This window comes from Doryrhamphus excisus, chromosome 15 (assembly GCF_030265055.1).
Source record: "Doryrhamphus excisus isolate RoL2022-K1 chromosome 15, RoL_Dexc_1.0, whole genome shotgun sequence".
Classification (NCBI taxonomy): Eukaryota; Metazoa; Chordata; class Actinopteri; order Syngnathiformes; family Syngnathidae; genus Doryrhamphus; species Doryrhamphus excisus.
This window is the reverse complement of record NC_080480.1, coordinates 8,795,956-8,818,546: the sequence shown is the minus strand read 5'-3', so window position 1 is coordinate 8,818,546 and position 22,591 is coordinate 8,795,956. Positions and strand designations below refer to the sequence as shown.

The window sequence follows — 22,591 nt, the reverse complement described above, 5'->3', positions numbered from 1 at the left end:
TGTCTATTTTGGTGACTCTAGCATGCCATAATAGCACTGCAAATCGTGTTGCTGGCTAGAAAAGTTTGGAAATGCCTGGTGGGCCTGATGTGGCCCGTGGATCGCAGCGTACACACCCCCAGTCTAGATAAACCACAGTCTGAGTCAAATAAAATGGGCTATTTAAAGGAGTCTTTGATAATAATAGTTGGCCTATAATATTTGATAAAGCTGACAATCAAGCACAAAATGAAATGATCCTGTGTTATGTTTAGATATGACACTAATTTGCTTTGTTACCAGTCACACAAAAAGCCTTTTATCTTCCTATAGTTTATCATATATCGACCTACACTGGATTGGTTTTTGCATTATTAAAGTACAAAATGACCTCTTGCACCCTTGAGTGTTTCTGAATGCGGCCCTCAGTAAAGAAAGAAATCCTCTTTTTTTGTTTGTTTGTTTTGTGTGTTGTTGATTGTGGATCATTTCTGTTTGTTGCCCGTCGGCCACCGTAGAAAACACTTTGTTGCGTAATCCACCATTTGGTGCTTCAGCAGAAAAGTTGTTTACCAATACAATGGCCACTAGAGGGCCAGAAAGGATGCGGAGAAAGTAGAATGCAAAGTGGGACGGCAGCCAATCACGAACGACTTTACTGTGGGTGGGGGGGCTAAGAGGCAAATGTATCCTAGCACCGCATGAAGCGACCATCTCCCAACTATTTACCAGCTGGTAACAGTGAGGCACCAGTTGTTCCACACCGAGAAGGGAACCACAAATACGAGGCAAGAAGACGCCCCTCCTCTCATTAAAAACTAGCAGTCATCCTCGCTCCAGGCGTCCGATCAGAGGTAAGTGTTCGATCCGTGCATCCTCTGCTGTGTCTGCGGTCACACTTTGCTGCATTGTCCCGCCGTACGGTACATGCATCCCTGCGGGAAAAATGAGCAGCTGATGTCTCCATCTCCGTGCTCCTACGAGCAGCAGATGTGTAGAATAACATTCAACCAACAAGAAGTAGCTTGACCGATATTCACTAACATCATGTGTGAGCCAGTCGGATCCAGCTGGAACCAGATTTTCCAAAGGACCCCATTGAACCGTAATAAAAACAACACTCGTAAACAAGTTTAAACCGCATTAAGCGCAAGTACTTTGTTGTGCTGATAGTAAGTTGGTGGATCCAAGGATCCATGTCTAAAGAGCACATTTCACCGGCACCTGTTTTGCAGGATGCAGTGGATGTTGCTTTATTTCTGCAGGTTGCAACATCCAAGGGAAATAAATCAATTAATTGCATTGGGACTTTAGTCTTTCCAGAAAAGGGCATGGGTCACTAGTTGCTGATGTAGAGCTTTGTTGTATATGTTAGATTTCACATGCAAGCCTTTGGTTAGAACTCTACCCAACTCCTTGTCAGCCCAGTTTGGTAATCACACTGCAGCCACTGTTACACAACATTAGTCAATGCACTGTCAGGTCACAGAACGACCAGCTATTTACTGGCCCAGACCGATAATATGCTACATTATGTACACAGTGGATGCTCGCACATGACTTTTTGTTTGCTTTCTTCATTCATAAATACACTGATATATAAATATTTATAAATATGTGATAGTACAGGCTGAGAACATAACTGCAATCTCCTGAAATTCTGATTATGCATAACACACTTCATGGTGTGGATGGTATTTAAATATTGTCCTCACACTTGTGTATTTTCTTGATGGCGTTAGAACCTCAACTCTTGTTGATCTTCCCCGTTTCTGTGCAAACGCGGGTGCTTGTGAATGGCGGACCAATATTAGTGTCGGCCTGAACACCCCTACCACAGAGTTAAAGGGGACCTATTGTGCTCATTTTTCTGCACACCTGTACAGTTGTGGACTCCTATAGAGCAGCTAAACACAATAACCATCACAGAAAGCTTTCTATATCTTCCATAATCTGCACCTATTCCAGCTGTGCTTCTTGTGGAAAACGGTCTCTTTTAATTCATTCACCCATGGCCTGCCTCCAAGCACGCCCACTCCACTGTGATTGTTCACACTCCCAAGTGCTTAGGAGGACTTCCGGTGTTGTGCCGCGAGCTGCGACCTCAGCTTTATAGGAGTTTGGTAAACGGTATAGGAGAAACATTGATTTATCTTTTTAAAGTATCCGCTTTTAATATACAGCCTTATGTGTTGGATCCCAAATCCGATCCGCAAGTAGAGACTGGATAGTCTAAAGTTTCTCAAGAAGAGGTTACCTCAGATGGTAAGTAGCTTTAGCGTTTTAGCGTTGTCTACAGCACTGGTAACGTGTAATGTAGTCATTACATGTTTTTTGCGGGACTATAAGTGTCTGAAAAAACTCTGGTAAACCCACTGATCAGCTCCCTGTATGCACACTCTATGATGCTACACAGACAACCGCTTTTGTTCCATGACTTACACTAAACAAACACAGTTAGGGCACTGATAAATTGGAAAGGCGTCGGGCTTCAGAAACAGTTTGTCGGCTAGTCCAGCTATGCCGGCCAATGTTCACAAAACAGCCCAGTGTGAAATGCCGTGACAGATTTAAATCTTCTTTTACTGGTAGGGAATCAGGTCCGCCAACCACTTGTGCTTGATGTTGGCGGTGTTAGGAATTTTAAACAAATGTAGCTTTCCCTTACACCACAAGAAACACTTCCTGTGAGCCATTCTTAACGTGAACACAGAAGCAGAGCTTGGGGAAGGACAGCGCACACCCATTTAAGGAAGTCCGGCCATCTGTGACATCACAAAGCTCCACTTTTACAACACCCTCTGAAACCAAGCATCTAGAGCCATCACACAATTCTTTCAGGGCTCACATCCAAATGGTCAAACCTCATTATCTGAAACTTTGGCATCATTTACCACGAGAATACAACATTCTAACTACATTTATAGGTCCGAAAAGTGGAAAACAATGAATAGGTCCCATTTTACTAAAAAGCAATGTTATTCTTTGTCAGTGTGGCTGAGCAGGCAACCACTATCTTACCGCCACGTGGTCAAGGCACACACTGCATTCTTGACACTTTTTGCTGCCAAAACTCTTTTTTCAAAACTTTTTTGTGCTATGTTTGTGCTGTTTTGTGCAGTTAAAATGAACGTTTGTGCTGCTTTTGTTTTCCAGTTACTACAGTTTATTACACAGGTCAACCAAACGTCAGCCAGCCCCCCAACATGCTCTGAATTGAACCAAATTATTGTCATTTTTTTGGTAGGTTTGTGCTGCTTTCGTTTTTGAGGTATTAACGATTTATGTTTTGGCCTATTACATAACCAGCCCCCCGACATGCTTCGAATTGTGTAGTGCTATGTTTGTGCTGTTTTGTGCAGTTAAAATGAAACTTTGTTTGCTTTTGTTTTTGAGTTATTACAGTGTTATTACAGTTTATGACATAGGTCAACCAAAGGTGCTGTTTTGTGCAGTTAAATTTACATTTTTTCTGCTTTAGTTTTTGAGTTATCTGAGTTATATCAAAAACGATTCTATGTCTTCCACTTGGTCTGTGGTTTATCTCCCACCGTTTTCCTAGAAGGTGAAATGGGTCCACCTTGGTATGGGCTAACCTATTTAGCTGCGCACACAGTGTGGTGCATAGTTCAAACAGAATTATGAAGTAAACATTAACTGCCTTGTTTAAACAGAGAAATAGCAATGAACCAGCTGCATTTGTTGGTTGTTTAATTGTATTAAATGATCCCAATCTTCATGTTGATGTGGTAAATTGCAGTAAGAGAATCATAATGTGATTGTTTTTTTTCACTGCACAGCTGTGTGTAACTGAATGGTCACGTAGATCCATTCATGTCCGCCACACCAAAATATTTAGGTCACAGTGCAATGGAGCTCGGTGCCGTAACATTTCCCTATAAAACTGTGGTCAGATTAGATTTAATCAACCGAGGTGTGACAGTTAATTACTGGACTGTTGGTGCCGAGCCGTGTGATTCATTTTCTCTCCAGCAGATTGCCTCGGTGCATGTGTCATATTTTGTAGTTTCAAGTCAGTCAACACAAAATGTGGACAGTGGACCGTGTGGATTAGATTGCTCATGAAAAAAAGGTTTGCTCAAATCCAAACTCTGCAGTGAGCATCTCATTTGTGTTTTTTTCACCATAGACTCTAAATGAACCCAGTCTTGGTTCCAATATTTTATCCATCAGTGGTGCTACTCTGGTTTATCCCAGTTCCAACTTGCTGTGGGCTTTTTGTCGTCCCCCCACCCCCCAACACACTGCTTCTCCTAGGCATGGCATCGGAAGATGCAGTCTTGTGTAACTCCGAACCAGTTTCATCCAGTTCATGAGGTGTTGCCAAGTAACCGGCTGTGAGTCTGTGTGCCAATATGTGTGCTGTGACTGGGTCCACTGTGTGAAAAGCAGAAAAGGTTGAATTTTCCCCCATTCTCTAGCCAGTATTACGTAAGAATTCAGAAAACGGAAACTCCTTTTCTTATCTTAGTTGTACAAGCCATTTACAGCCTCCTTTACAAAGGTGCATGTGGTGCTCCACACCATAAACAAATGCATGCAACTACAGAGACCCACATTTACAGTACAATAAAACAGATTCACACAATTATAACCGTTAACAGGCATGCAGGATTGGTTGTCCTCAAACACCCTGGCCTGGTTTAAATCACACCTGATTGGACTCACTTTTTATCCCAAAGGCGTTGACTGAACTAGTCTTTTGAGTTTGAAGATATCATTTTTCAAGTTAAAGGCATGTAGCGCATTTTGTACCATATACAGCAGATCCCCGCATTCTGGAAGAAACGCTAATAGCATGTCCTGACTTTGTTGAATGAGTTGATGTTGGAATGAGGTGAATTGGTTGAGAGATGCGGAAGTAGTCGTATGTCATAGCAGTTTAAGGGAAAAAATGCGCTGAGAAATGTGGCCGTAGTAGCAGGTCCTTAGTTCTACGGAAAAGGTGAATTTGGGGAAAATTCTGAATAGACATTTTTCAAGTCAAAGGCAAGCACCGTCACGCCCAAAATTTAATCAGTTCTTCTATATCCAATTTCCGACAGTTCCTGAAAATTCCATCCAAATCCATTCCGAAATTTTCATTTCGTGCTCCATTCCACAAAATCACACAAGTTTGCTACAAGTCGGATCAGGATTTTATGCTGCAGGTGCCGATAATCCGTGAGTGAAAACGAGTGATAATGAGTGTTTTTTTCTGGTGAGAGCTACTTTTACAAAATGAAAGCTGATCGGTGGAGGGGATTGGCGTTTTAAAGCAAGTGTCTGCTGATGTTGATACCGTCCTTTTTCACTGATATCAGTCAATATCGATCTGTGACCGATCAGTTAGAGCACCACTAGTCTCACATGATGACAGTTTCGGTTCCAGGAACGACAGTTGAATCGCATTTTTATTTGTTGTACCCTGCACACAAATAAATATGGCGTAACCTGTTTGGTGTCGTTTATGACCACATAATATTGCACCGGGTCCGCCAGCGAATAAGACTGCATGGCATTATTTTGATGAAGTTACTGACGTACCTGCAGATCTTGTTTGACTGTGTAAGTGTACCTTGGGGTTGATACATGTGTCCTTACAATTCTTCACCCTCCCAGTTTGCCCCAACCCCTCCCTCTCTTCGCCTCAGGTGAACCAGTTGGTGAAGAGAGACAAGGGCAGTTGCTGCCTCTCTGCACTTGGGTCTGATTCCTGCCATGGCATCTTCTGTGATTGGCCGCCAACTTGCACTATCCCTCCACAAGAATCGGTGCTTCAGTGTTACAGGTAATACTACTTGATTTTAATGTCTTTTTGTAGCAATGTTTTGTAATAGAAGTCCCACTCTTGCTTGCTGTTAGTAATATAAAGCAAACCTTTGTAACTGTGACAAGTTGTCTGGTTTCTTCAGCAGGTTCCATATCATTGACTAAATGTCACCCCAGACACTACCTTCATTTGTCAACTTTGTAATATTTAAATTGCACTAGTCTAGTCTTTTACTTGGGAAAAAACTCACCTCAGGTAAGTGTGTGATCAAAATGGACTTTGCAGGCTTCACTTGAAATGTTATACAGCTACAGGTCTCATCATTTAAAAGGGGAGCTATTATGCTAATTTTTCGGCCCTTTGTATTGAGTTGTGGAATCTGCACCTATTCCAGCTGCATTTCTTTGGATTTCGTGCTTCCTGCAAAAATGGTTTATTTTCCACCTAAGGCACGCCCACTCTGCTGTGGTTGGTCACACTCTCAATGCTCCTGTCGACTTCTGGTGTTTTGCTGCATGCATAATAGATCACCTTAAAAAAAGTCATAGTTTAAAAAAAGGAAAAGTTTATTGCATGAACTTGAGCCAAAGTTTAAAGGTATGTGAACTTGAAACAGTTGAATAGGTAATCGGTGATGTAATCTGTCTTGTAATGTTTGACTAACAACTAGTATGATGTGATGAAACAAACAAGTTCTTAGAACCTCGTGCCACAAAAGACAGCTCATTATGGAGGAATATTTATTTTAAAAAAACACAAGGAAGACTTCATTAAAGACATTTTCATGAATAATTCATCTATGATAAGACCAATATTGCAAAACTAGGACAGAGGACCCCAACCACAGGCTTGTTGTGGTTGACAGCTGCTCCTTTGTGAAGGTTCACTGTTCATGTGTTATGTGCTTTGTGGAAATTCACTTACCATGGTGGGGTCTGGAATCAATTAACCGCGATAAACAAGGGATTACTGTAATTATTTGGTCCCGTGCTGATTTTGTATCTCCAGTGGATCCCATCACATTCACCCTTGAATACACCATAGTTGCTATCAGAACCTGAGTAGTATGTCAAAATAGCTACGTAGTATACGTGAACACACAGTTCATGTATTAGCCCAGTTAGCATTTGCTATCAAACATTTCCAATATACATGAAATGAAAATGCAGCCTCATATTTCGTCTCAAATGCTGATACCATGTGGGAGTACACAAAAGGTCAATTTTGATGATGTTATTGTGCGCTAATGTGCATATTTGTTAGTGCACAACCTCTCATCATGTAAGCACACTGCCTTTCACCACACATCAAACAGCAAAACTCCAGGCTCTGAGTGGTGGATGATGGGTCTGAATTCATTTTGTGGTTTTAATTTGATGTTGTTACTGTCTTAGTTTTAGCCAAACAGTATATCACTAATAAGGTTGGGGAATCATCTACGTACAGTATTTACCCTAAACCTGGGCTAATAGCTTGCTTCATTGGCACGCACACACACTGGATTGGCTGAATAACAATGCATATTATATTATAATGACCAGACAAGCTTCAGGAAAACTGCGGAGGTAAACAAGGATCTATGTACATTCTATGTAGATTCTCTGGTTAGTGTGTTGGCAAATGTAAAAAAATATCTAAATAGCTGTAGGTAGTTTAATCATTGATGCTCCTATAAAAGTCTATTTTCTTTACACATGCCGTTCCCCCACCTTCCCCTTCTAAACTCTCTTGCTTGGACTGATGTTCTTCGATTTCAGATCAACATGTGCAATAAAAGTGGCTAATTATTAGATTAAATTCTGTCATTAAATGCCATAGTTGACTCACAACATTGTCCAAGTTTAAGCCCTAAATATGCCTCACACACTTAGATTACACATTTACACATTTAGATTACCCGTGTAAACGTTTTAAGTACATTGATATGAATTTCAGTGTGCAGACCATACATAAAATGCACTCTGCAGAGCGAAATAACAGGTCTCAGTTGAACACGCATACCTTGACATAAATGGTTAAAGGTCTACATATGTATCTATTTACTCCTGATATAGCTTGCTAGAAATAGTTGGCTGTTAGTCAATTCTGACATCCACCTGTTCTGTTAAAGTTATACAGTCGTCCCTCGTCACTTTGCACTTCAAATTCTGTGGCTTCGGTCATTACAGTTTTTTAGAAATATATTCATAAATCATGCAATTTCATGGTTCAATGTAGTCTATTAGTAATAAATTGTATGAAATGTTTGCTGAAGCAATTTTCAAAATTGTTAAATAAACTAAACTACAAAGACACTCAAATCCTTCACCACATCTCTGTTAGAATTTCATGGCTTCTCAGTTGCGGGGGTAGCAGTTTCAGTATGGATGCCCAGACTTCCTGGTCCGTGGCCAGTTCCTCCAGGAGATCAAGGCTTTCTCCGGCCAGCTGTGAGACACGGCTCTAATTTTGTGGCTCAGGGTGACAGAATAATTTGGTCTGTGCTCCATTGTGCGCAGCCAATTTGATAATTTGGTAGATTGGACTGCGCTTAGATGGGCATGGCGGCGCACGAGCTTGGCGCAGTGACAATTTTGTGACAAAACAGCATGACAAAGGTGCGCTGAAAGCTCGCCAGCTCCAACGTGGTCTATTCTTGGCGCAGGCGAAGCGCAGCCTGTGCAGCGGTAAATTGGCCGACAGGCGCACAGTGCAGTTAAGATTACACTTGGCTGTGTTAAACCCTCTCATGCTCTCTCTCCTCCCTCTTTGCCACTCGCCCCGATGGGAGGGATAGAGGCGTGGGTGCTCACGAAATTTGCAAAGTGCGCTGGCCTGCATACGAAATTAAAGACCATAATCCTTCCAGCGTGTCCTAAAACCGGGGCCGTTGCCCGACTGGGCATTCACACAACACGTCACCAGGGACGCATCTGGACTAGATGTCCGAGCTACCTCAACTGGCTTCTCTCGATGTGAAGGAGCAACGGCTCTACTCTGAGCCCCTCCCGTATGACTGAGCTCTTCACCTTATGTCTTAGGGTGAGCCAGCCAACCTACGGTGGAAACTCATTTCAGTCGCTTGTATCCGCAATCTTGTTCTTTCGGCTCAGCTCTCTCGTCACCACGATAGTCCAGTACAGTGACCGCATGACTGCAGACACTGCTGCCCGAAGAAACCACATGGGATCTCCCACCTGCGAAGGCAAGCATATAAGGGTCCAGTGCAAATCCACTGTTCTGTGTAGCGTGTTCTGTGAAGTATTTTGGATTGTATAAGTTGTAGGGCACATATAGGCAAATCATTCACACTCACATTCATACCTATGGACAATTTGGAGTCACCAGTTAACCTAGCATGTTTTTGGAATGTGAGAGGAAGCCAGAGTCCTTGGAGAAAGCCCACGTGTGCAAGGGTAGAACATGCAAACTCCACACAGAGATGGCCGAGGGTGGAATCGAACTCTGGTCTCGTAGCTGCGTGGCCTGTGCGCTAACGACTCGCCGCCGTGCAGCCCCAAACTAAATTAGTTTCAAGAAATTCAAGACCCTTGAAGAGCAGGGAGCTAAGAACACAACCATGGGGCATCCCCTGTGTGATGGTGCTGGATGTGTTGCTCTTGACCAAACTGCCTGTGGTCTCTCAGTCAAAAAGTCCAGCAACTGAATGCAGTGAGGTCCTGACGCCTCGTCTACATGGCTTTCACCGAATAAAAAAAAACACAAAAATATCAAATTGAGCCCTGCATCCTGTCATTGCCACTATGCAGTCCTCAGTGGGAAAAGACAACCCTGTTGCAACGATTCGGTTGAGTGCAGTGCTCAGACAAACTCAGACAGTATTTATTTGGAGACATCATGCTTTACGATCTCTTGGAAAGGTCTGAGTTATCCTGTGTTATTTTTGTCAACAGGATGCCGATATGCAAGTAAAGCGGCGCCAAAAGCCCAGGTGGAGTTAGATTACAATGGACCTTCCATGAAAACTGAAGTCCCTGGGCCACGCTCACAGGTGAAACACACAAAACACAGTACACATAGAAAGACATCTGTCCAGTCACTTATTTGTATTTCTATTTGTAGGAGCTAACAAAACAGCTGGGGGAAATCCAGGTAAGTTGAGGTGTGCGTTTGCATGCATGTGTGCGATGTACAGGTACTTGAGGAATTGCCCAGTCAAGCACCGAGACTAAAAATGGATGCCGCAGTTCAAATCACTGTAGTGTGTGTGTGCGCACGCATTTGATTCTCCATTTGTATCTGCTCAGTGAACTTGTTAAATAGAGCCTGTAGCACAAATGCTGTTCCCCTAGTTTGCACTTGCACTTGTTACTGTCCCACTTTCCTCTGCCACAGTGTCTGGAGCCTTTTGCAATGGCTTTGCACCCATGATGGATGTCATGCAAATTATTGAGGGATTGAATTTACAAAGACTCTTAACTTGTAACAACCGTGTTTGCATATGATATATGGGAATTGTCATGGGTTACCTGACCAGCCTTTGACTAGGGAAGTTGGGTTGGTTTTGACTATAAGGGATATAATAAGTGTTATTCTTTTGTAATATTACTGTTCTGTATCGAAGCAGGAATAGTGGTCCTTGTTACATTTCTACAAAATGTTCAGAGTTTAGTTATAATACGTGACCAAGTCAGTTGTGGTACGTGCGTATTGAGGTTTTAAGAAGCAGAATTTCCACCATCTAAGATTAAGTTATGCCTTTATTCGTCCCTCAGTGGGGAAATTTGTACAGAGCTGAAATGACAAGCATTTATCTGCCACACAAATGTATCTGCTACACATTTGACATTTCAGCTTCTTCCTCTTCATACACAGCCATATTTCATTCAAATCACATAACATTTCTTAAACAGTAGTGTCAAGATAGCTTACAGGATGCTCGTAACAGAGTGAGAATGGCTTCCATGTGTAAGGCCGGTACTCAGCTCCTGGTACACAAAGACACACGGCTCCTGGCACTGTGAGTTAGGGAGAACCCGTGAGAGCACTCGGCCTGGCATTTCAGGACGACCTTAAGGCCCCAGGGGGGAACTATCAATGGACTGGAATAACAAAATGAACCTTAATAATGATTCATTCATGGGAAGTGAGGGGAGACTAACTAGACGTATGTACAAGGCACTGCCATCTGGCGCGCGTGTGTGTGCTCATATACCACCCCTTTTTTTAACAATACACTGTAATTCAATGTTTAAACAATAAATTAAACATTTACAGTATCAGCAGAAGTTTAACAGAAGCTGTAAACTGTCCAAGTATTTAGACTTGTGTCATGGAGTCGTAGTTGCTACTCTGTATGAAAAGTATCCTGTGATTGCTGCCTAGTGGGAGCCAGCATAAAAACTAGGGATGTCAGATGATTAAACATTTTACTCTGATAAATCGCAGTTTTACTGTTCCCAGCTATGTCTGAAATATGCCAATTTTTTACTGTATTTAATGAACAGAAAGATAAAGATCTAAACCATGAACATGTGTTTTTTTCCAGAATGTTGGTGCTGTCAACTTCTTCTGTAACTATGAGGAGAGCAGAGGAAACTACCTGGTGGATGTGGATGGCAATCGCATGCTTGACATCTACACTCAGATCTCCTCCATTCCAATTGGTAAGTACACAACAATGCTAGATTTGTATGGAGGGGGTTTACTACAAGACAGGCGAGTTCAAATCAGGCTGCATTCCTATGAGCTGCAGTGTTTCCCACAGGACTGGAATCTATGTGATTTGTAGATGACATTTGCATATTTGCCATGACGCATGTGCATGTAATTATTATGGAGGCTGTGGAAGACAAGAAGTTCTGGAGGGTTCTGGATATGAATTTAATCTAATAATTTCAACTTTTACTTCAAATATTTTTTCAGAAATTGAAGTACAATGTGAACGTCAAGCTGCCGAGGGTTTGTAGGGGAGATGGAGCAGGGAGTGTGTCATAGCATATTTTTCCTACCAGAAGTTGCACGTTGTTTATAGTTTGGCTGGTCCTGTGACTTGCAGTCACATCTGAAAATATATATATCGTTTATAGGTTTCCAAAATGGTCCATAATAAATGAAATTCGGCAAGTAGCCAACTTTATTTCTTTACAATTATTATATGTGTTTTAAGGTTTTAAAACCCCTCAGGCATTAACATTTTCTCACATTTCTCTCTTGTTCAGACTTTCGTTTGAATTTGAATGAATAAGTTACCCACCCATATTTTACTCCTCTGACTGTTCCTTTTTGCTACACTGTGCTGTAGCGTTTTTGTGTCCTTGTTAAAACATAATGCTCCTGTCGCTGTATTTTCCTCCTTCCGTAATGGCACCCTAACTTCTTCTTCCTCCTCTGCCCTTTGGGTGTGACTGCAGGTGCCTTTGACTGTGCAGAACGTTTTGTCGGAAATAAAAAATTGCAAACATACGGCAACCACACTTTTAAAAAATCTGAGATCTGATGATCGATCATAAATACCAGTAAGTGTAGTGTATAGTCCAGTGTTTCTTTTTCCCTCTTCATGGTAGACTTTTTCATGGGCATAATACAGTTGAAGGCACACATTGAGTTAGGTTTTGGACCATGTTCCTCATTAGTTTTAGGGACCAGGCTTCAGGCAACCCCCCCTAAAAAAGTGGTCTGTTCTTGCACAATAACTAATTCAGTAGCTGAAAGGGCAACTACTGAGTCAATTTCACATGTTATATAACACCGACATGCTGAACAGTATATTTGATTACATCTAATCTCCTACCACTCAAAAGACATGAATTCATCCCAGTCTTCCTTTTGATATGCCATCCACACATTCTGCAGATCTGAAAGTAATTAGTGGAAAGAAAGGCTTTGCTCAGGTGGAAAAGACAAGAGGTATTGTGAATGTGATGAATGTGTGTTGGTGTCTTGTAGTTATGGACATTAAGTATTCCCTCCAGAAATGACTTGCATGTCATATGAGCGTTTGTTTTTGTGGTACAGTACATTCCTGATTTATCCGAGACCCCCCCACAAAAAACCCTCCTGTTTGCTTGAAATTGATGTTCTCCTCTAATTCTGACTCAACATTTGCAATAAAAGCCACAGCTGTAATTGCTATTGATCTGATGTCAAGTAAATATAGTAAGTATTGTCGATATCAATACTTTTTAATGAATGAATTTAATGAACAAAATTAACACTCCACAACCAAAGAAGCCCAAGTATCAATCAATATTGATACCAACATTGAGATCGATCCGCCCACCACTACATCTCTCTTCAGTTGCCATTGTTCACTCAGGACACAACACAAGTTTATGTCTGAAAATAAATGTGCGTTCAGGGACCACTGAACAAAGTGCGAAATCTCAGTGCTTGACAAAAAGCTGACATAATATTCCACTTCCATATGTGGAATACTAACATGTGGTATTGGAAATATTGTTGTTGCATACCTACTGTCTGCAAGGTTGTGTTCTTGTATGAAAATAATACCTGTTCTACATGGTATTAAATATTAAATAATGACACATAAGAATAATAACATAATGACACACAAGAATAATTCCAACCCAACTGGTTTAGAGCTGACACCGTTGGCCTTCACTGTACTCTGCTGGTTGGAAGGGAAACGCGACCATAGTTTCTATAAGGCATCAAGATGTCAAATTGAATCCTTCATTATTATTATTATCATGGGTAATTGTATTCCTGATGTCTTCTAACTGCCAGTTTACTATAAAAAGGATTACTAATGCCAATAAACCTTTGAAGTATATTTCATCACTGCCATCACTTTTCTACTTGCTTTGTATGAGTTCTGGGGTATTTATGTATAACCTAAAGTCCAATAATTACCTGACCCTGAACTTGACTTGTGTGTCTGATAAATTGTCATAAATTGTTAATTGTATGTTGCCTCCATCTCTTTTCTTTCTTCCCTCAGGATACAACCACCCTGCTCTCATCAAACTAATGTCCAATCCCAACAATCTGGTAAGCCTGCTTTTCAGTCATGGTTTTGCAATCTATTTGTGAAGGTGGATCACAAAAAAAAGCTAAACAAATATGTTTGCAACTACAAAATTATGGTATACAGTGTATTACAGTGTTGTTCCAAAGCAAATGTTCCCATTGGAAACCATGTACCATATAACCAAGTGATCTGTTCCAAACACCAAAAAATATTATCAAAATATACATTTTGTTGACAATAATTATAGTTTGACCTGCAGAAAAACAGTGAGTCACCAATATATAGGCTCTTTTGTGTTGGCAATTCAGAGGACTGATACAGACTATCACAGAGCCAATGGACTAGTTTGTTCTACACTGTATTTTACAATAACCAAGAGTGTGTATGAAAACCAGGACACAATTATGGCGAGAATTTTTGTTAACCAAATCATACGAAAACTGGGATGTTTGAAAATCAAGGTTGGACTGGACTGTGTAACAACAAACCTGGCAACACTGATCCCTCCTGCTTCGTCTTCTCATTCTATGGTGGCCCAGATGCGTAATGTGTCTAACAGCAAAGGCGAATAATTTGTAACGTTCCAAATGTATTGTTTCCAGTAGTGATGTATTTTATGCTTGACATTGTATATTGTGTTAGCTTGTATCTTCATTGGATGGTTGATTGTATTCGACTAATCCAAACTACTTCTCATTTTGTGCTCTGTCACAGAGTACATTTGTCAACCGACCTGCTCTCGGAATCTTGCCACCTGAGAATTTCCCAGACAAACTTACAGAAAGTCTTCTCTCGGTCAGTGACTTGTGCACAAGAACACTCTTGTCTACAGTATTTAGTACGGCTGCAACTAATCATTATTTTCTTAGTTGAAGCTTATTTTGATTAATGGAGTAATTTGTTGGGCCCTAGACGGACCAAATAAATATGAACTATTGTGTGTGTGTGAATATTTTTTTCTGCCTAACACACAAAGATAATACGTCTGCTTTCATGTATGACTACAGAAATTTTGGGGGAAAAGCACATTTGTTAGGCTGAAATCAGAGGATATATACATTCTTTAATTAAAAAAAAGATAAATCAATACCCAAATAGTTGTCAATTAATTAGATAATTGGTTAATCATCTATTCATCAATGAATTACTCGTATGTAGTAAGATCATATATACATTTTTTTACTGTTAACAAATCCTGTACACAATTATAGACTGGATGAAGTGAATTAAAGGTGCTACTCTTCTGTCTTCTCAGGTGGCTCCAAGTGGAATGAGTCGTGTCCAGACGATGGCTTGCGGATCATGCTCCAATGAGAATGCTTACAAGGCCATGTTTATCTGGTACAGGGTGAGGTGATTTACATCATGTATACCAAACGTGCAGTGAAACTGGTTGATAGTGGCAAAATATAGCGGCTAAGTTGACACCATCTTATTCATTTCTGGCAGACCAAGTGTGTTATCTGTTCATGAACGAATGCGAAAAGATAGCACCAAATGTCTTTGTTACATTTTGACAGTCAGGCGTTGGTGTCCAGCGAACCTGGTTTTGTGTAAATAAAAGCCATAAATACACACAGATACCTCTTCTCTTTGTCCGGTACAAAGTACCAGGGATTGTCTTTGTGGTCTCCACAAGCTCGTCAAGCCTTGTATCACATAACGGCCAAACTTGGGGTGAATGACACTGCAAATTGTATTTGACAAAGACCCATGAGGAGGTTTAGGTGGAAAGACCTATAGATGATATCTTCATGCGAGGCTTGTCTCCATATTTGTTTTATTTGTTGCCATTTGGCCCAGAGCCAGTTATCTTCATTCTTCAGTCTTTGGAACGTAGTCTTTGACCACCCTACCACTGCTTCCCCAATTCTTAGGTCAGAGCTAAGAGCTAATCTCAGGCCGACATGAGTCGTCAAATACAGATTAAATATCAATATTGGAACAATATGAACTGAAAAATATTGAATTCATCATGCTAGCATTGACTTGATACCGATACCGCCATTGGTACAAATACTGTATTTAGATTGATCCACCCACACCACAACCTGAACAGGCTGAGAATGTGATGGTAGTGTTCATAAGACCCTCCAGGATTTCACCATGTTGTGATCGCACCAATACCTGCAGCTTCAACGGCCTTCGGTGCCTTTTGCTAATGGAGTTTCCCATTAAGTCTAACCAATCAGATGTGTCCCTGCATCGCCCTACTATGTTTTCATGTCCTTGTTTAGAATGACTGAGATGTGGACATGTGACGATAATCAACAAAAGTCATCATTGTAGATCAAACTCCATAGTTCCCCACTGGTGGTAAACTACGTGCACGTTACAATCTGCAAGCACTTTTCAATCGTAAAAACAAAAACACAGAATGTCTGTAGCCAATAAAGGAGCCTTTGTTGATGCAGTGTCATCTTATTGTCTTTCATAGAATAAAGAACGAGGCCACAACTCACCGTCCGATGAGGACCTCAGCTCTTGCATGATCAACCAGGTGATGGGGGGAAAAAACGCCACTATTTCCCATCATACGTAGTCTGTCTGGAAGCAAATAACTTCATCTGTTTTGGTTTGGATCTGTATTTTAGGGCCCAGGTTGTCCAGACTTCAGTATTTTGTCTTTCATGGGAGGCTTCCATGGCAGAACTTTGGGTAAGCGAACCATCAAGTCTACACTCTACATTACACTATTACACTATTTACATTACACTACTGTTTTAGAATTCTGATCATAGCACCATTCATGATTTGTTTAGCCTCACTGATAGTGACTGTGTCTTGTTAAGGTTGTTTGGCAACAACACACTCCAAAGCAATCCATAAACTGGATGTGCCCTCGTTTGATTGGCCCATCGCCCCATTCCCAAGACTGCAGTACCCGTTGGAAGAGTTCACCAGAGAGAATGCACAGGAAGAGGCTCGCTGTTTGGAAGAGGTAGGCTTACTAGTCAAATTAAAATAACTTAAAGGTCCCATATTATAATACTTTTCAGCAACTTTAAGTCTCATACATCCTGCAATAGTGTAATTGATGCTGGAATTTAGACAGATTAGGAGTGATTTTAATCAGCGCACCTGGTAATGTGTTGTTTTTGTTTGTACCTTGAGGGGATAGTTCAGATTTTTTTTACAAGAAGTTGTATGACATCCCCATCACCAGTGTACTACATCAGCGGTGACCATTTCTGAGCCTGGTGATGTCATAATATGCAAATTAGATGAGTGAATTTACTCCCATCACAAACTCATTCCTGGGTCATACCACTGATAGTAATATGACAACGGAATATTTTCTTGACAAAACTGGCATAATAATCAAAAGCGTTCATGCTAGTTCCTGTCAATCAGCCTTATACTGACATCAACGTTCCATCTTGAATGTGTCTCCAGGTGGAGGACCTGATTGTGAAGTGGAGACAGAAGGGAAAGCCTGTCGCTGGGATTGTGATTGAACCCATCCAAGCTGAAGGAGGAGATAATCACGCCTCCGTGGATTTCTTCAAGAGTCTACGCAACATTGCACGCAAGGTAACAGCCTTCACTTTTTACACAAAAGCAGGGATGTGGATGGGCACTTTGATAGATTTTGTACATGAAACATACTAAAAGCAATAAAGCAATCCATTGTATGGATCCATCCATGCATGTCCAAAAGGACCCATCAAGACTCTACTTCCTTCTATTTTGCAAACATTATCTGCTTGTATTGCTTCTTGAATTCGCTCATCCTTACTCCAGCCGTTCCATAGTTTGATTCCACATACTGAAATGCTGTGGCTTTTTAACGTTGTTAGTTTTCCCCTGAGATCATATTTCTACTCTGCTTTGTTCAATATTGAATATATTATATTGTATTGTATTGTATTGTATATATTATATTATATTATATATTATTATTATATTATAGTATTATATATTATTCACCCTTTCAATGTAGACACTGTCTATTTGTATTTGCCCGTACATATCTTGGTTACTTTTGTTACCTAGGTTCAAGGATAACCTATTATTATCAAACCATCTTTTTTCAGTTTTTCAGAACTCTACAGATGTTATTGAGATACAAGTTGAATAGTTTTGGTCCCAGTATTGACCCCTGGGGTACTCCACGCATAATATTTAACTTGCAGGTGTGTGTTTTCCTAGATCGAAGTAGCTTTTGGCCCAATTCTAAACTAATCCTCTGATTTCGCACCTTTCTAGTTTTGTTATTAGGATGACAAAAGGCCTTTACACACTTTTTATTATTTATAGCATTAGCGATATCCTCCATAATTTCAAATCAGTGCCTTGGAGGTTGAAATATGAAACGTGCAAGGCTAATATGGCTCACACAGGTACACTATACCTGAGTACCATCTAGTGGTTCAACTGTGAATTGCACTTCTCATGACAATTCATTTTAAAAATGGTCTCAAAAAAGCTTGATGATAATATCATTTATTGATGATAATTTATAGCACAGTTATCGACCAGCAAAATTGTTACTGTGACAAGACTCGTCCCGCTCAATTGTCGCCACCATCATCAAGGACAAAGTTTATACATCTGGTATCCTTTTCTCCGCCTAGCATGGCTGTGCTTTCCATGTGGATGAAGTCCAAACTGGAGGAGGGTGCACCGGAAAGTTCTGGGCCCATGAGCACTGGGGCATGGACGACCCCGCTGACATTGTGTCCTTCAGTAAGAAACTTCTGACTGGCGGCTACTACCACAAACTGGAATTACAAGCTGATAAGGTTTGTTGAAAACCCTCTGTTGACCAGAGGGAGGCAGGATTGGCTCCCTCTGGTGGACACTGGAAGCTAAAGGAATCATTGCAGCGAATCGGCAGCCATGGCCAATGATCTGTTTTGATAGGAAGCAATGCATGATGGGAAGATGTTAAAATAGTTTTTCATTTGTATTGGTAAATGTCTTTTTCTGTCTATTTCTTTACACAGTATATATTGATACTATTATACCTACACGTATATATACACTAACCGTCAGCAAAGAACTATACAGTCAACTGCTGATGCTAAATAGGACATTTTGTGATAAAAATACCTTAAAAACACAGATGGGCACACACAGTGTATCCATAAGGCATACAGGAATTGAGGCAAACTTTTTCCCATAAATATATGATGTATATACAAATTATTACCAATTTATTGTGGTGACATGTGTATTGAAAAACCTGCCTATTTTTGAAGAATAACATTTTTTGCACAGTATATGATGCATGATATATTGTTCCCCTGTTTTCAGGCCTACCGCATCTTTAACACATGGATGGGTGACCCATCAAAGAACTTGTTCCTGGCTGAGGTCCTCAATGTGATTCGCAGAGAAAACCTCCTGGAGGAGGTGACTCGTTCAGGAAAGGCCTTGCTAAATGGGCTGTATGAGTTGCAGGTATGTTTCTGTCATATGAAAATTTACATTCTCTGTTATTTGCCACATTTAAAACCAAGTAGAAGAACTTCTTAATACCCGGCTAACGTTCCAATCTGCCCATTTTGAAAGTACATTTCAGAAAATAGGCCATGAGCTCTTGTTCTCTGGGATCTGTCTTGCTGAGAATATGACCCAGATGCCTTTGGTCCTCAGGCTCAGTACCCTGGCATCCTGAGCCGAGCTCGAGGACAGGGAACCTTCTGTGCTATTGATATCTGTGATGATGCAACACGCAACGACATTCTTCTCAAGGCACGAAACAAGGGTATGTAGCACTACTCCTCAGTCGCTAGGGGTGCAACTATGCAGAAAATCAGCGTCTCACTTCCATTTAATATTTTGATATCACGGTTTGATATTTTTCATACAAAAATGTTTGTACAGTTTTTATATTAAGGTGCAGCGATACCTGCCTCATTTTCTGCTGGGCATATGTAGGACTCAGAACGTAGAACTTAGAACCATACAAAACAAAAACAGCACCCTGGTAAAATAATAATACATAATTCACAATTATTTCCACACATTCAACATTACCGTGAGAAAAGAACAATGTTAAATGTTTTTTTTTAATATAAAGGGAAAAACCTAATAACTGGTTGGGCCACCCTTAGCAGCAACAACCGCAATCAAGGGTTTGTGATAACTTGCAATGAGTCTCTTCCAGCGCTGTGGAGGAATTTTGGCCCACTCATCTTTGCAGAGGCCTTAATGTTCTTTTTGTTCAGCAGTGGTTTTCGTCTTGGAATGTTTTTTTTCCCATTGTCTTTCTTATGGTGGAGTCATGAACACTGACCTTAACTGAGGCAAATGAGGCTTGCAGTTCTTTGGATGTTGTTGTGGGGTCTTTTGTGACCTCTTGGATGATAATTTCGGTTCGCCGGCCAACTCCTGGGAAAGTTCACTACTGCTTAATGTTTTCCTCATTTGTGGGTAATGGCTCTCACTGTGGTTTGCTGGAGTCCCAAAGGTTTAGAAATGGCTTCATAACATTTCACACTGATAGTTCTCGGTTAATTTCAGTTAAGTTATGTGTTAACAGGGGGAAATCACTTTTTCATGAAGTATACATCTGTGTTGCATGAAGTCACAGACAATCTACATTGGCAAACTCTTTTAATAAACATCATGATGGAATACAGCCTTCTATATATTACACATATTAAGTATGTTTATTGACCATTTATGTTGATAAATTGAAAAAAATATCAAGACACACGTCGCAGAGGCTCTGTCATAAAAAAGGTGTATGTACAGAACCAATCGTGTGTCCGGTACGGGTCCTACAATGTTGGAACACACAACCTACATCTTGTGCATAATTCTTGCGACCTTTCTTGCAAGTTTGACGGATGTTGGCTTACAACTTACGTGCGTTCACGACTAAATTCTCCACGAGCAAAAAAAAAGCACAGAGATTTGGAGAACACCACAAATCATACGTCAGCTTATATGACCTAGCTTTAAATATGTACAAACGTCAACAAACTTCTGTTGGTTGGAAAATCATTCTCCTTATGTCTCAGGCCAAGGTCAAGTAAATGTGCAACAATGGCGACATCCAGTCGACACCAGTCTGCCAGTTTCCATTGTACTGAATTCCCATGAAGTTGATGCCAGATTGCCTTGAAAGTTAATCACTGATGTTTTGTCATCAGGTGTCCTCCTGGGAGGGTGTGGGGACCGGTCAATCCGGTTCCGTCCCGCGCTGGTCTTCAAGGAGTACCATGTGCACATGTTCCTCAACATCTTCAACGACGTGTTGGCCCCGTTCAAATAAAGGTCGAAACGACGTACGTTCCATGACACAACCCAAAATCCAGGGAGGAAAACACCCAAACGGCCCCTACAGACTAAGCACAAAAACACAGCGATATAAGCAAGCAGGAAGCAAGATTAATTGAATTTATCCACGATGCTGATAACAATGTACGTAATGTGATGTCGTAAAGCTGTACCATCAATTCATTCATGATTACACACTCTACCAGGGCAGTGGTGTCAGGACACTTTCTTCACCTTTTTCCGTGTTCTTCTTAAAACTAACATCAGCAAAATGTTCTCTGACTTTTGTCATACTTCCTAGACGTCGTACACCAGCTTTAACAAACACAAACCAGACATTGTGTCGAGTAGAACCAGTCTATTCTGATCGATAACGTCAATGAATGTGATGGAATCGGATATTATTTGGCATGAGTATGCAGTGAACGCAACAAATGAGTTATGTTGTTATACCAGGGGGTGTCCAAAGTGCGAGCCGCAAATAGTGTTGGGCATAACCGTGCATTGTTTTCCAGTAAATGACTATTTCAAACTTTTCAGTCGCCGTAGTGAATTTCTACACAGAGAGCTAAATGGCTAGTCGAGAGGCGCAGGAAAATACTGCATTTTGATGATGACAATGACAAATGAACAAGCCTTTATTGTTATCACTTATACAGAAGTACAAGGAAAATAGTGCAATCATCCGTCCATACATCTACAACATATTATGAAGTGAGACAAGGGGTGACAGGACGGGATTGATTGGGCGATGAAGGGGGGGGAAGCGAAGGAAGGAGCACAGTACTGTTAAAAAAAACTTGGCATACAAGTAAAACACATTGTTTACACGCATAGACACAAGACCAGCACCACAAAGGGGAAAGGCTTCCCAATGCGTCCGGCAGGCAGCCACAGCTACCTGCAGCCAATTACGGCACAAACTGTGGTCCTCTCATTAATAATGAATTACAAGTGTTTTTACTATACGCCGATGGCCAATGGCCCCCAGGCCACACTTTGGACACCCCTGCCCTACGCTGATCATCTGTCCATCATCGTAAGTCATTGAATTTAGCCTGAGAGTCAAAACGGTCATTGTATCTTTGCTATAAGAGTGTTGGTGATGCATTCAATGCCAACCTGCATGTCCATTTAAAATGTCCTTGTAATTATTCTGCCTTGCTCTTCATAGGACTGACCTCTCAGCTTGCAACTTTGTAGCTCAGACCAACACTAACCTTAAATTGACCATGAAAATGTCAGCATATTTAGTGCCTGCATGATTCTTGTATGCATTATTTATTTTTATTCTTTTTCTACTCATACAATTTATTGCGACCCTACTTTTAAGTGCTTTCACATACTCTACAATTAATTTGTTTCCACAAATGGAACATAGATAGCATTTGGCTTGCAATTAATTTTGTCTTAAACACCCCACCCCCACCCCCAAGGATTTCTAATAGCTTGTTTTCCCCTAAAGCTAGCTTACATTTGTGCTACTCTTATCCCATAATATTGGGACTTTTACTCATGGTGATGCCCTTTTGTATTCAATGGCACACTGGTGTTTTGGAAGGAGGTTCATGAACACAACATCATACAAAGATGTAGCAATAAATGTCCGATAAATATCGCCCCGATATCAGTATAAAAATGTGATATCGGTTGATATCGTTATATTTTATCGA

General features: G+C 40.8%; 1 protein-coding gene across 3 annotated transcripts; it reads left to right on the top strand.

The window, feature by feature from the left end:
• Nucleotides 1-552: 552 nt before the first annotated feature.
• abat (4-aminobutyrate aminotransferase) lies at nt 553-22,374 on the top strand. Of its 3 annotated transcripts, none has more exons than XM_058048639.1 (16): nt 554-833; nt 5,634-5,770; nt 9,646-9,743; nt 9,815-9,844; nt 11,241-11,358; nt 13,656-13,705; nt 14,400-14,480; nt 14,941-15,033; nt 16,123-16,185; nt 16,280-16,343; nt 16,478-16,626; nt 17,082-17,219; nt 18,263-18,430; nt 18,945-19,091; nt 19,287-19,398; nt 20,792-22,374. In XM_058048639.1, exons 2-16 carry the CDS (start codon nt 5,701-5,703, stop codon nt 20,911-20,913), a joined length of 1,503 nt encoding a protein of 500 aa, XP_057904622.1. In that variant the 5' UTR covers nt 554-833; nt 5,634-5,700; the 3' UTR covers nt 20,914-22,374. The 3 variants fall into 3 exon arrangements, with proteins under 3 accessions (XP_057904624.1, XP_057904622.1, XP_057904621.1); XM_058048638.1 differs by having other exon boundaries at nt 555-833; nt 5,602-5,770; XM_058048641.1 differs by lacking the exon at nt 9,815-9,844 and having other exon boundaries at nt 553-833; nt 5,602-5,770.
• Nucleotides 22,375-22,591: the final 217 nt, after the last annotated feature.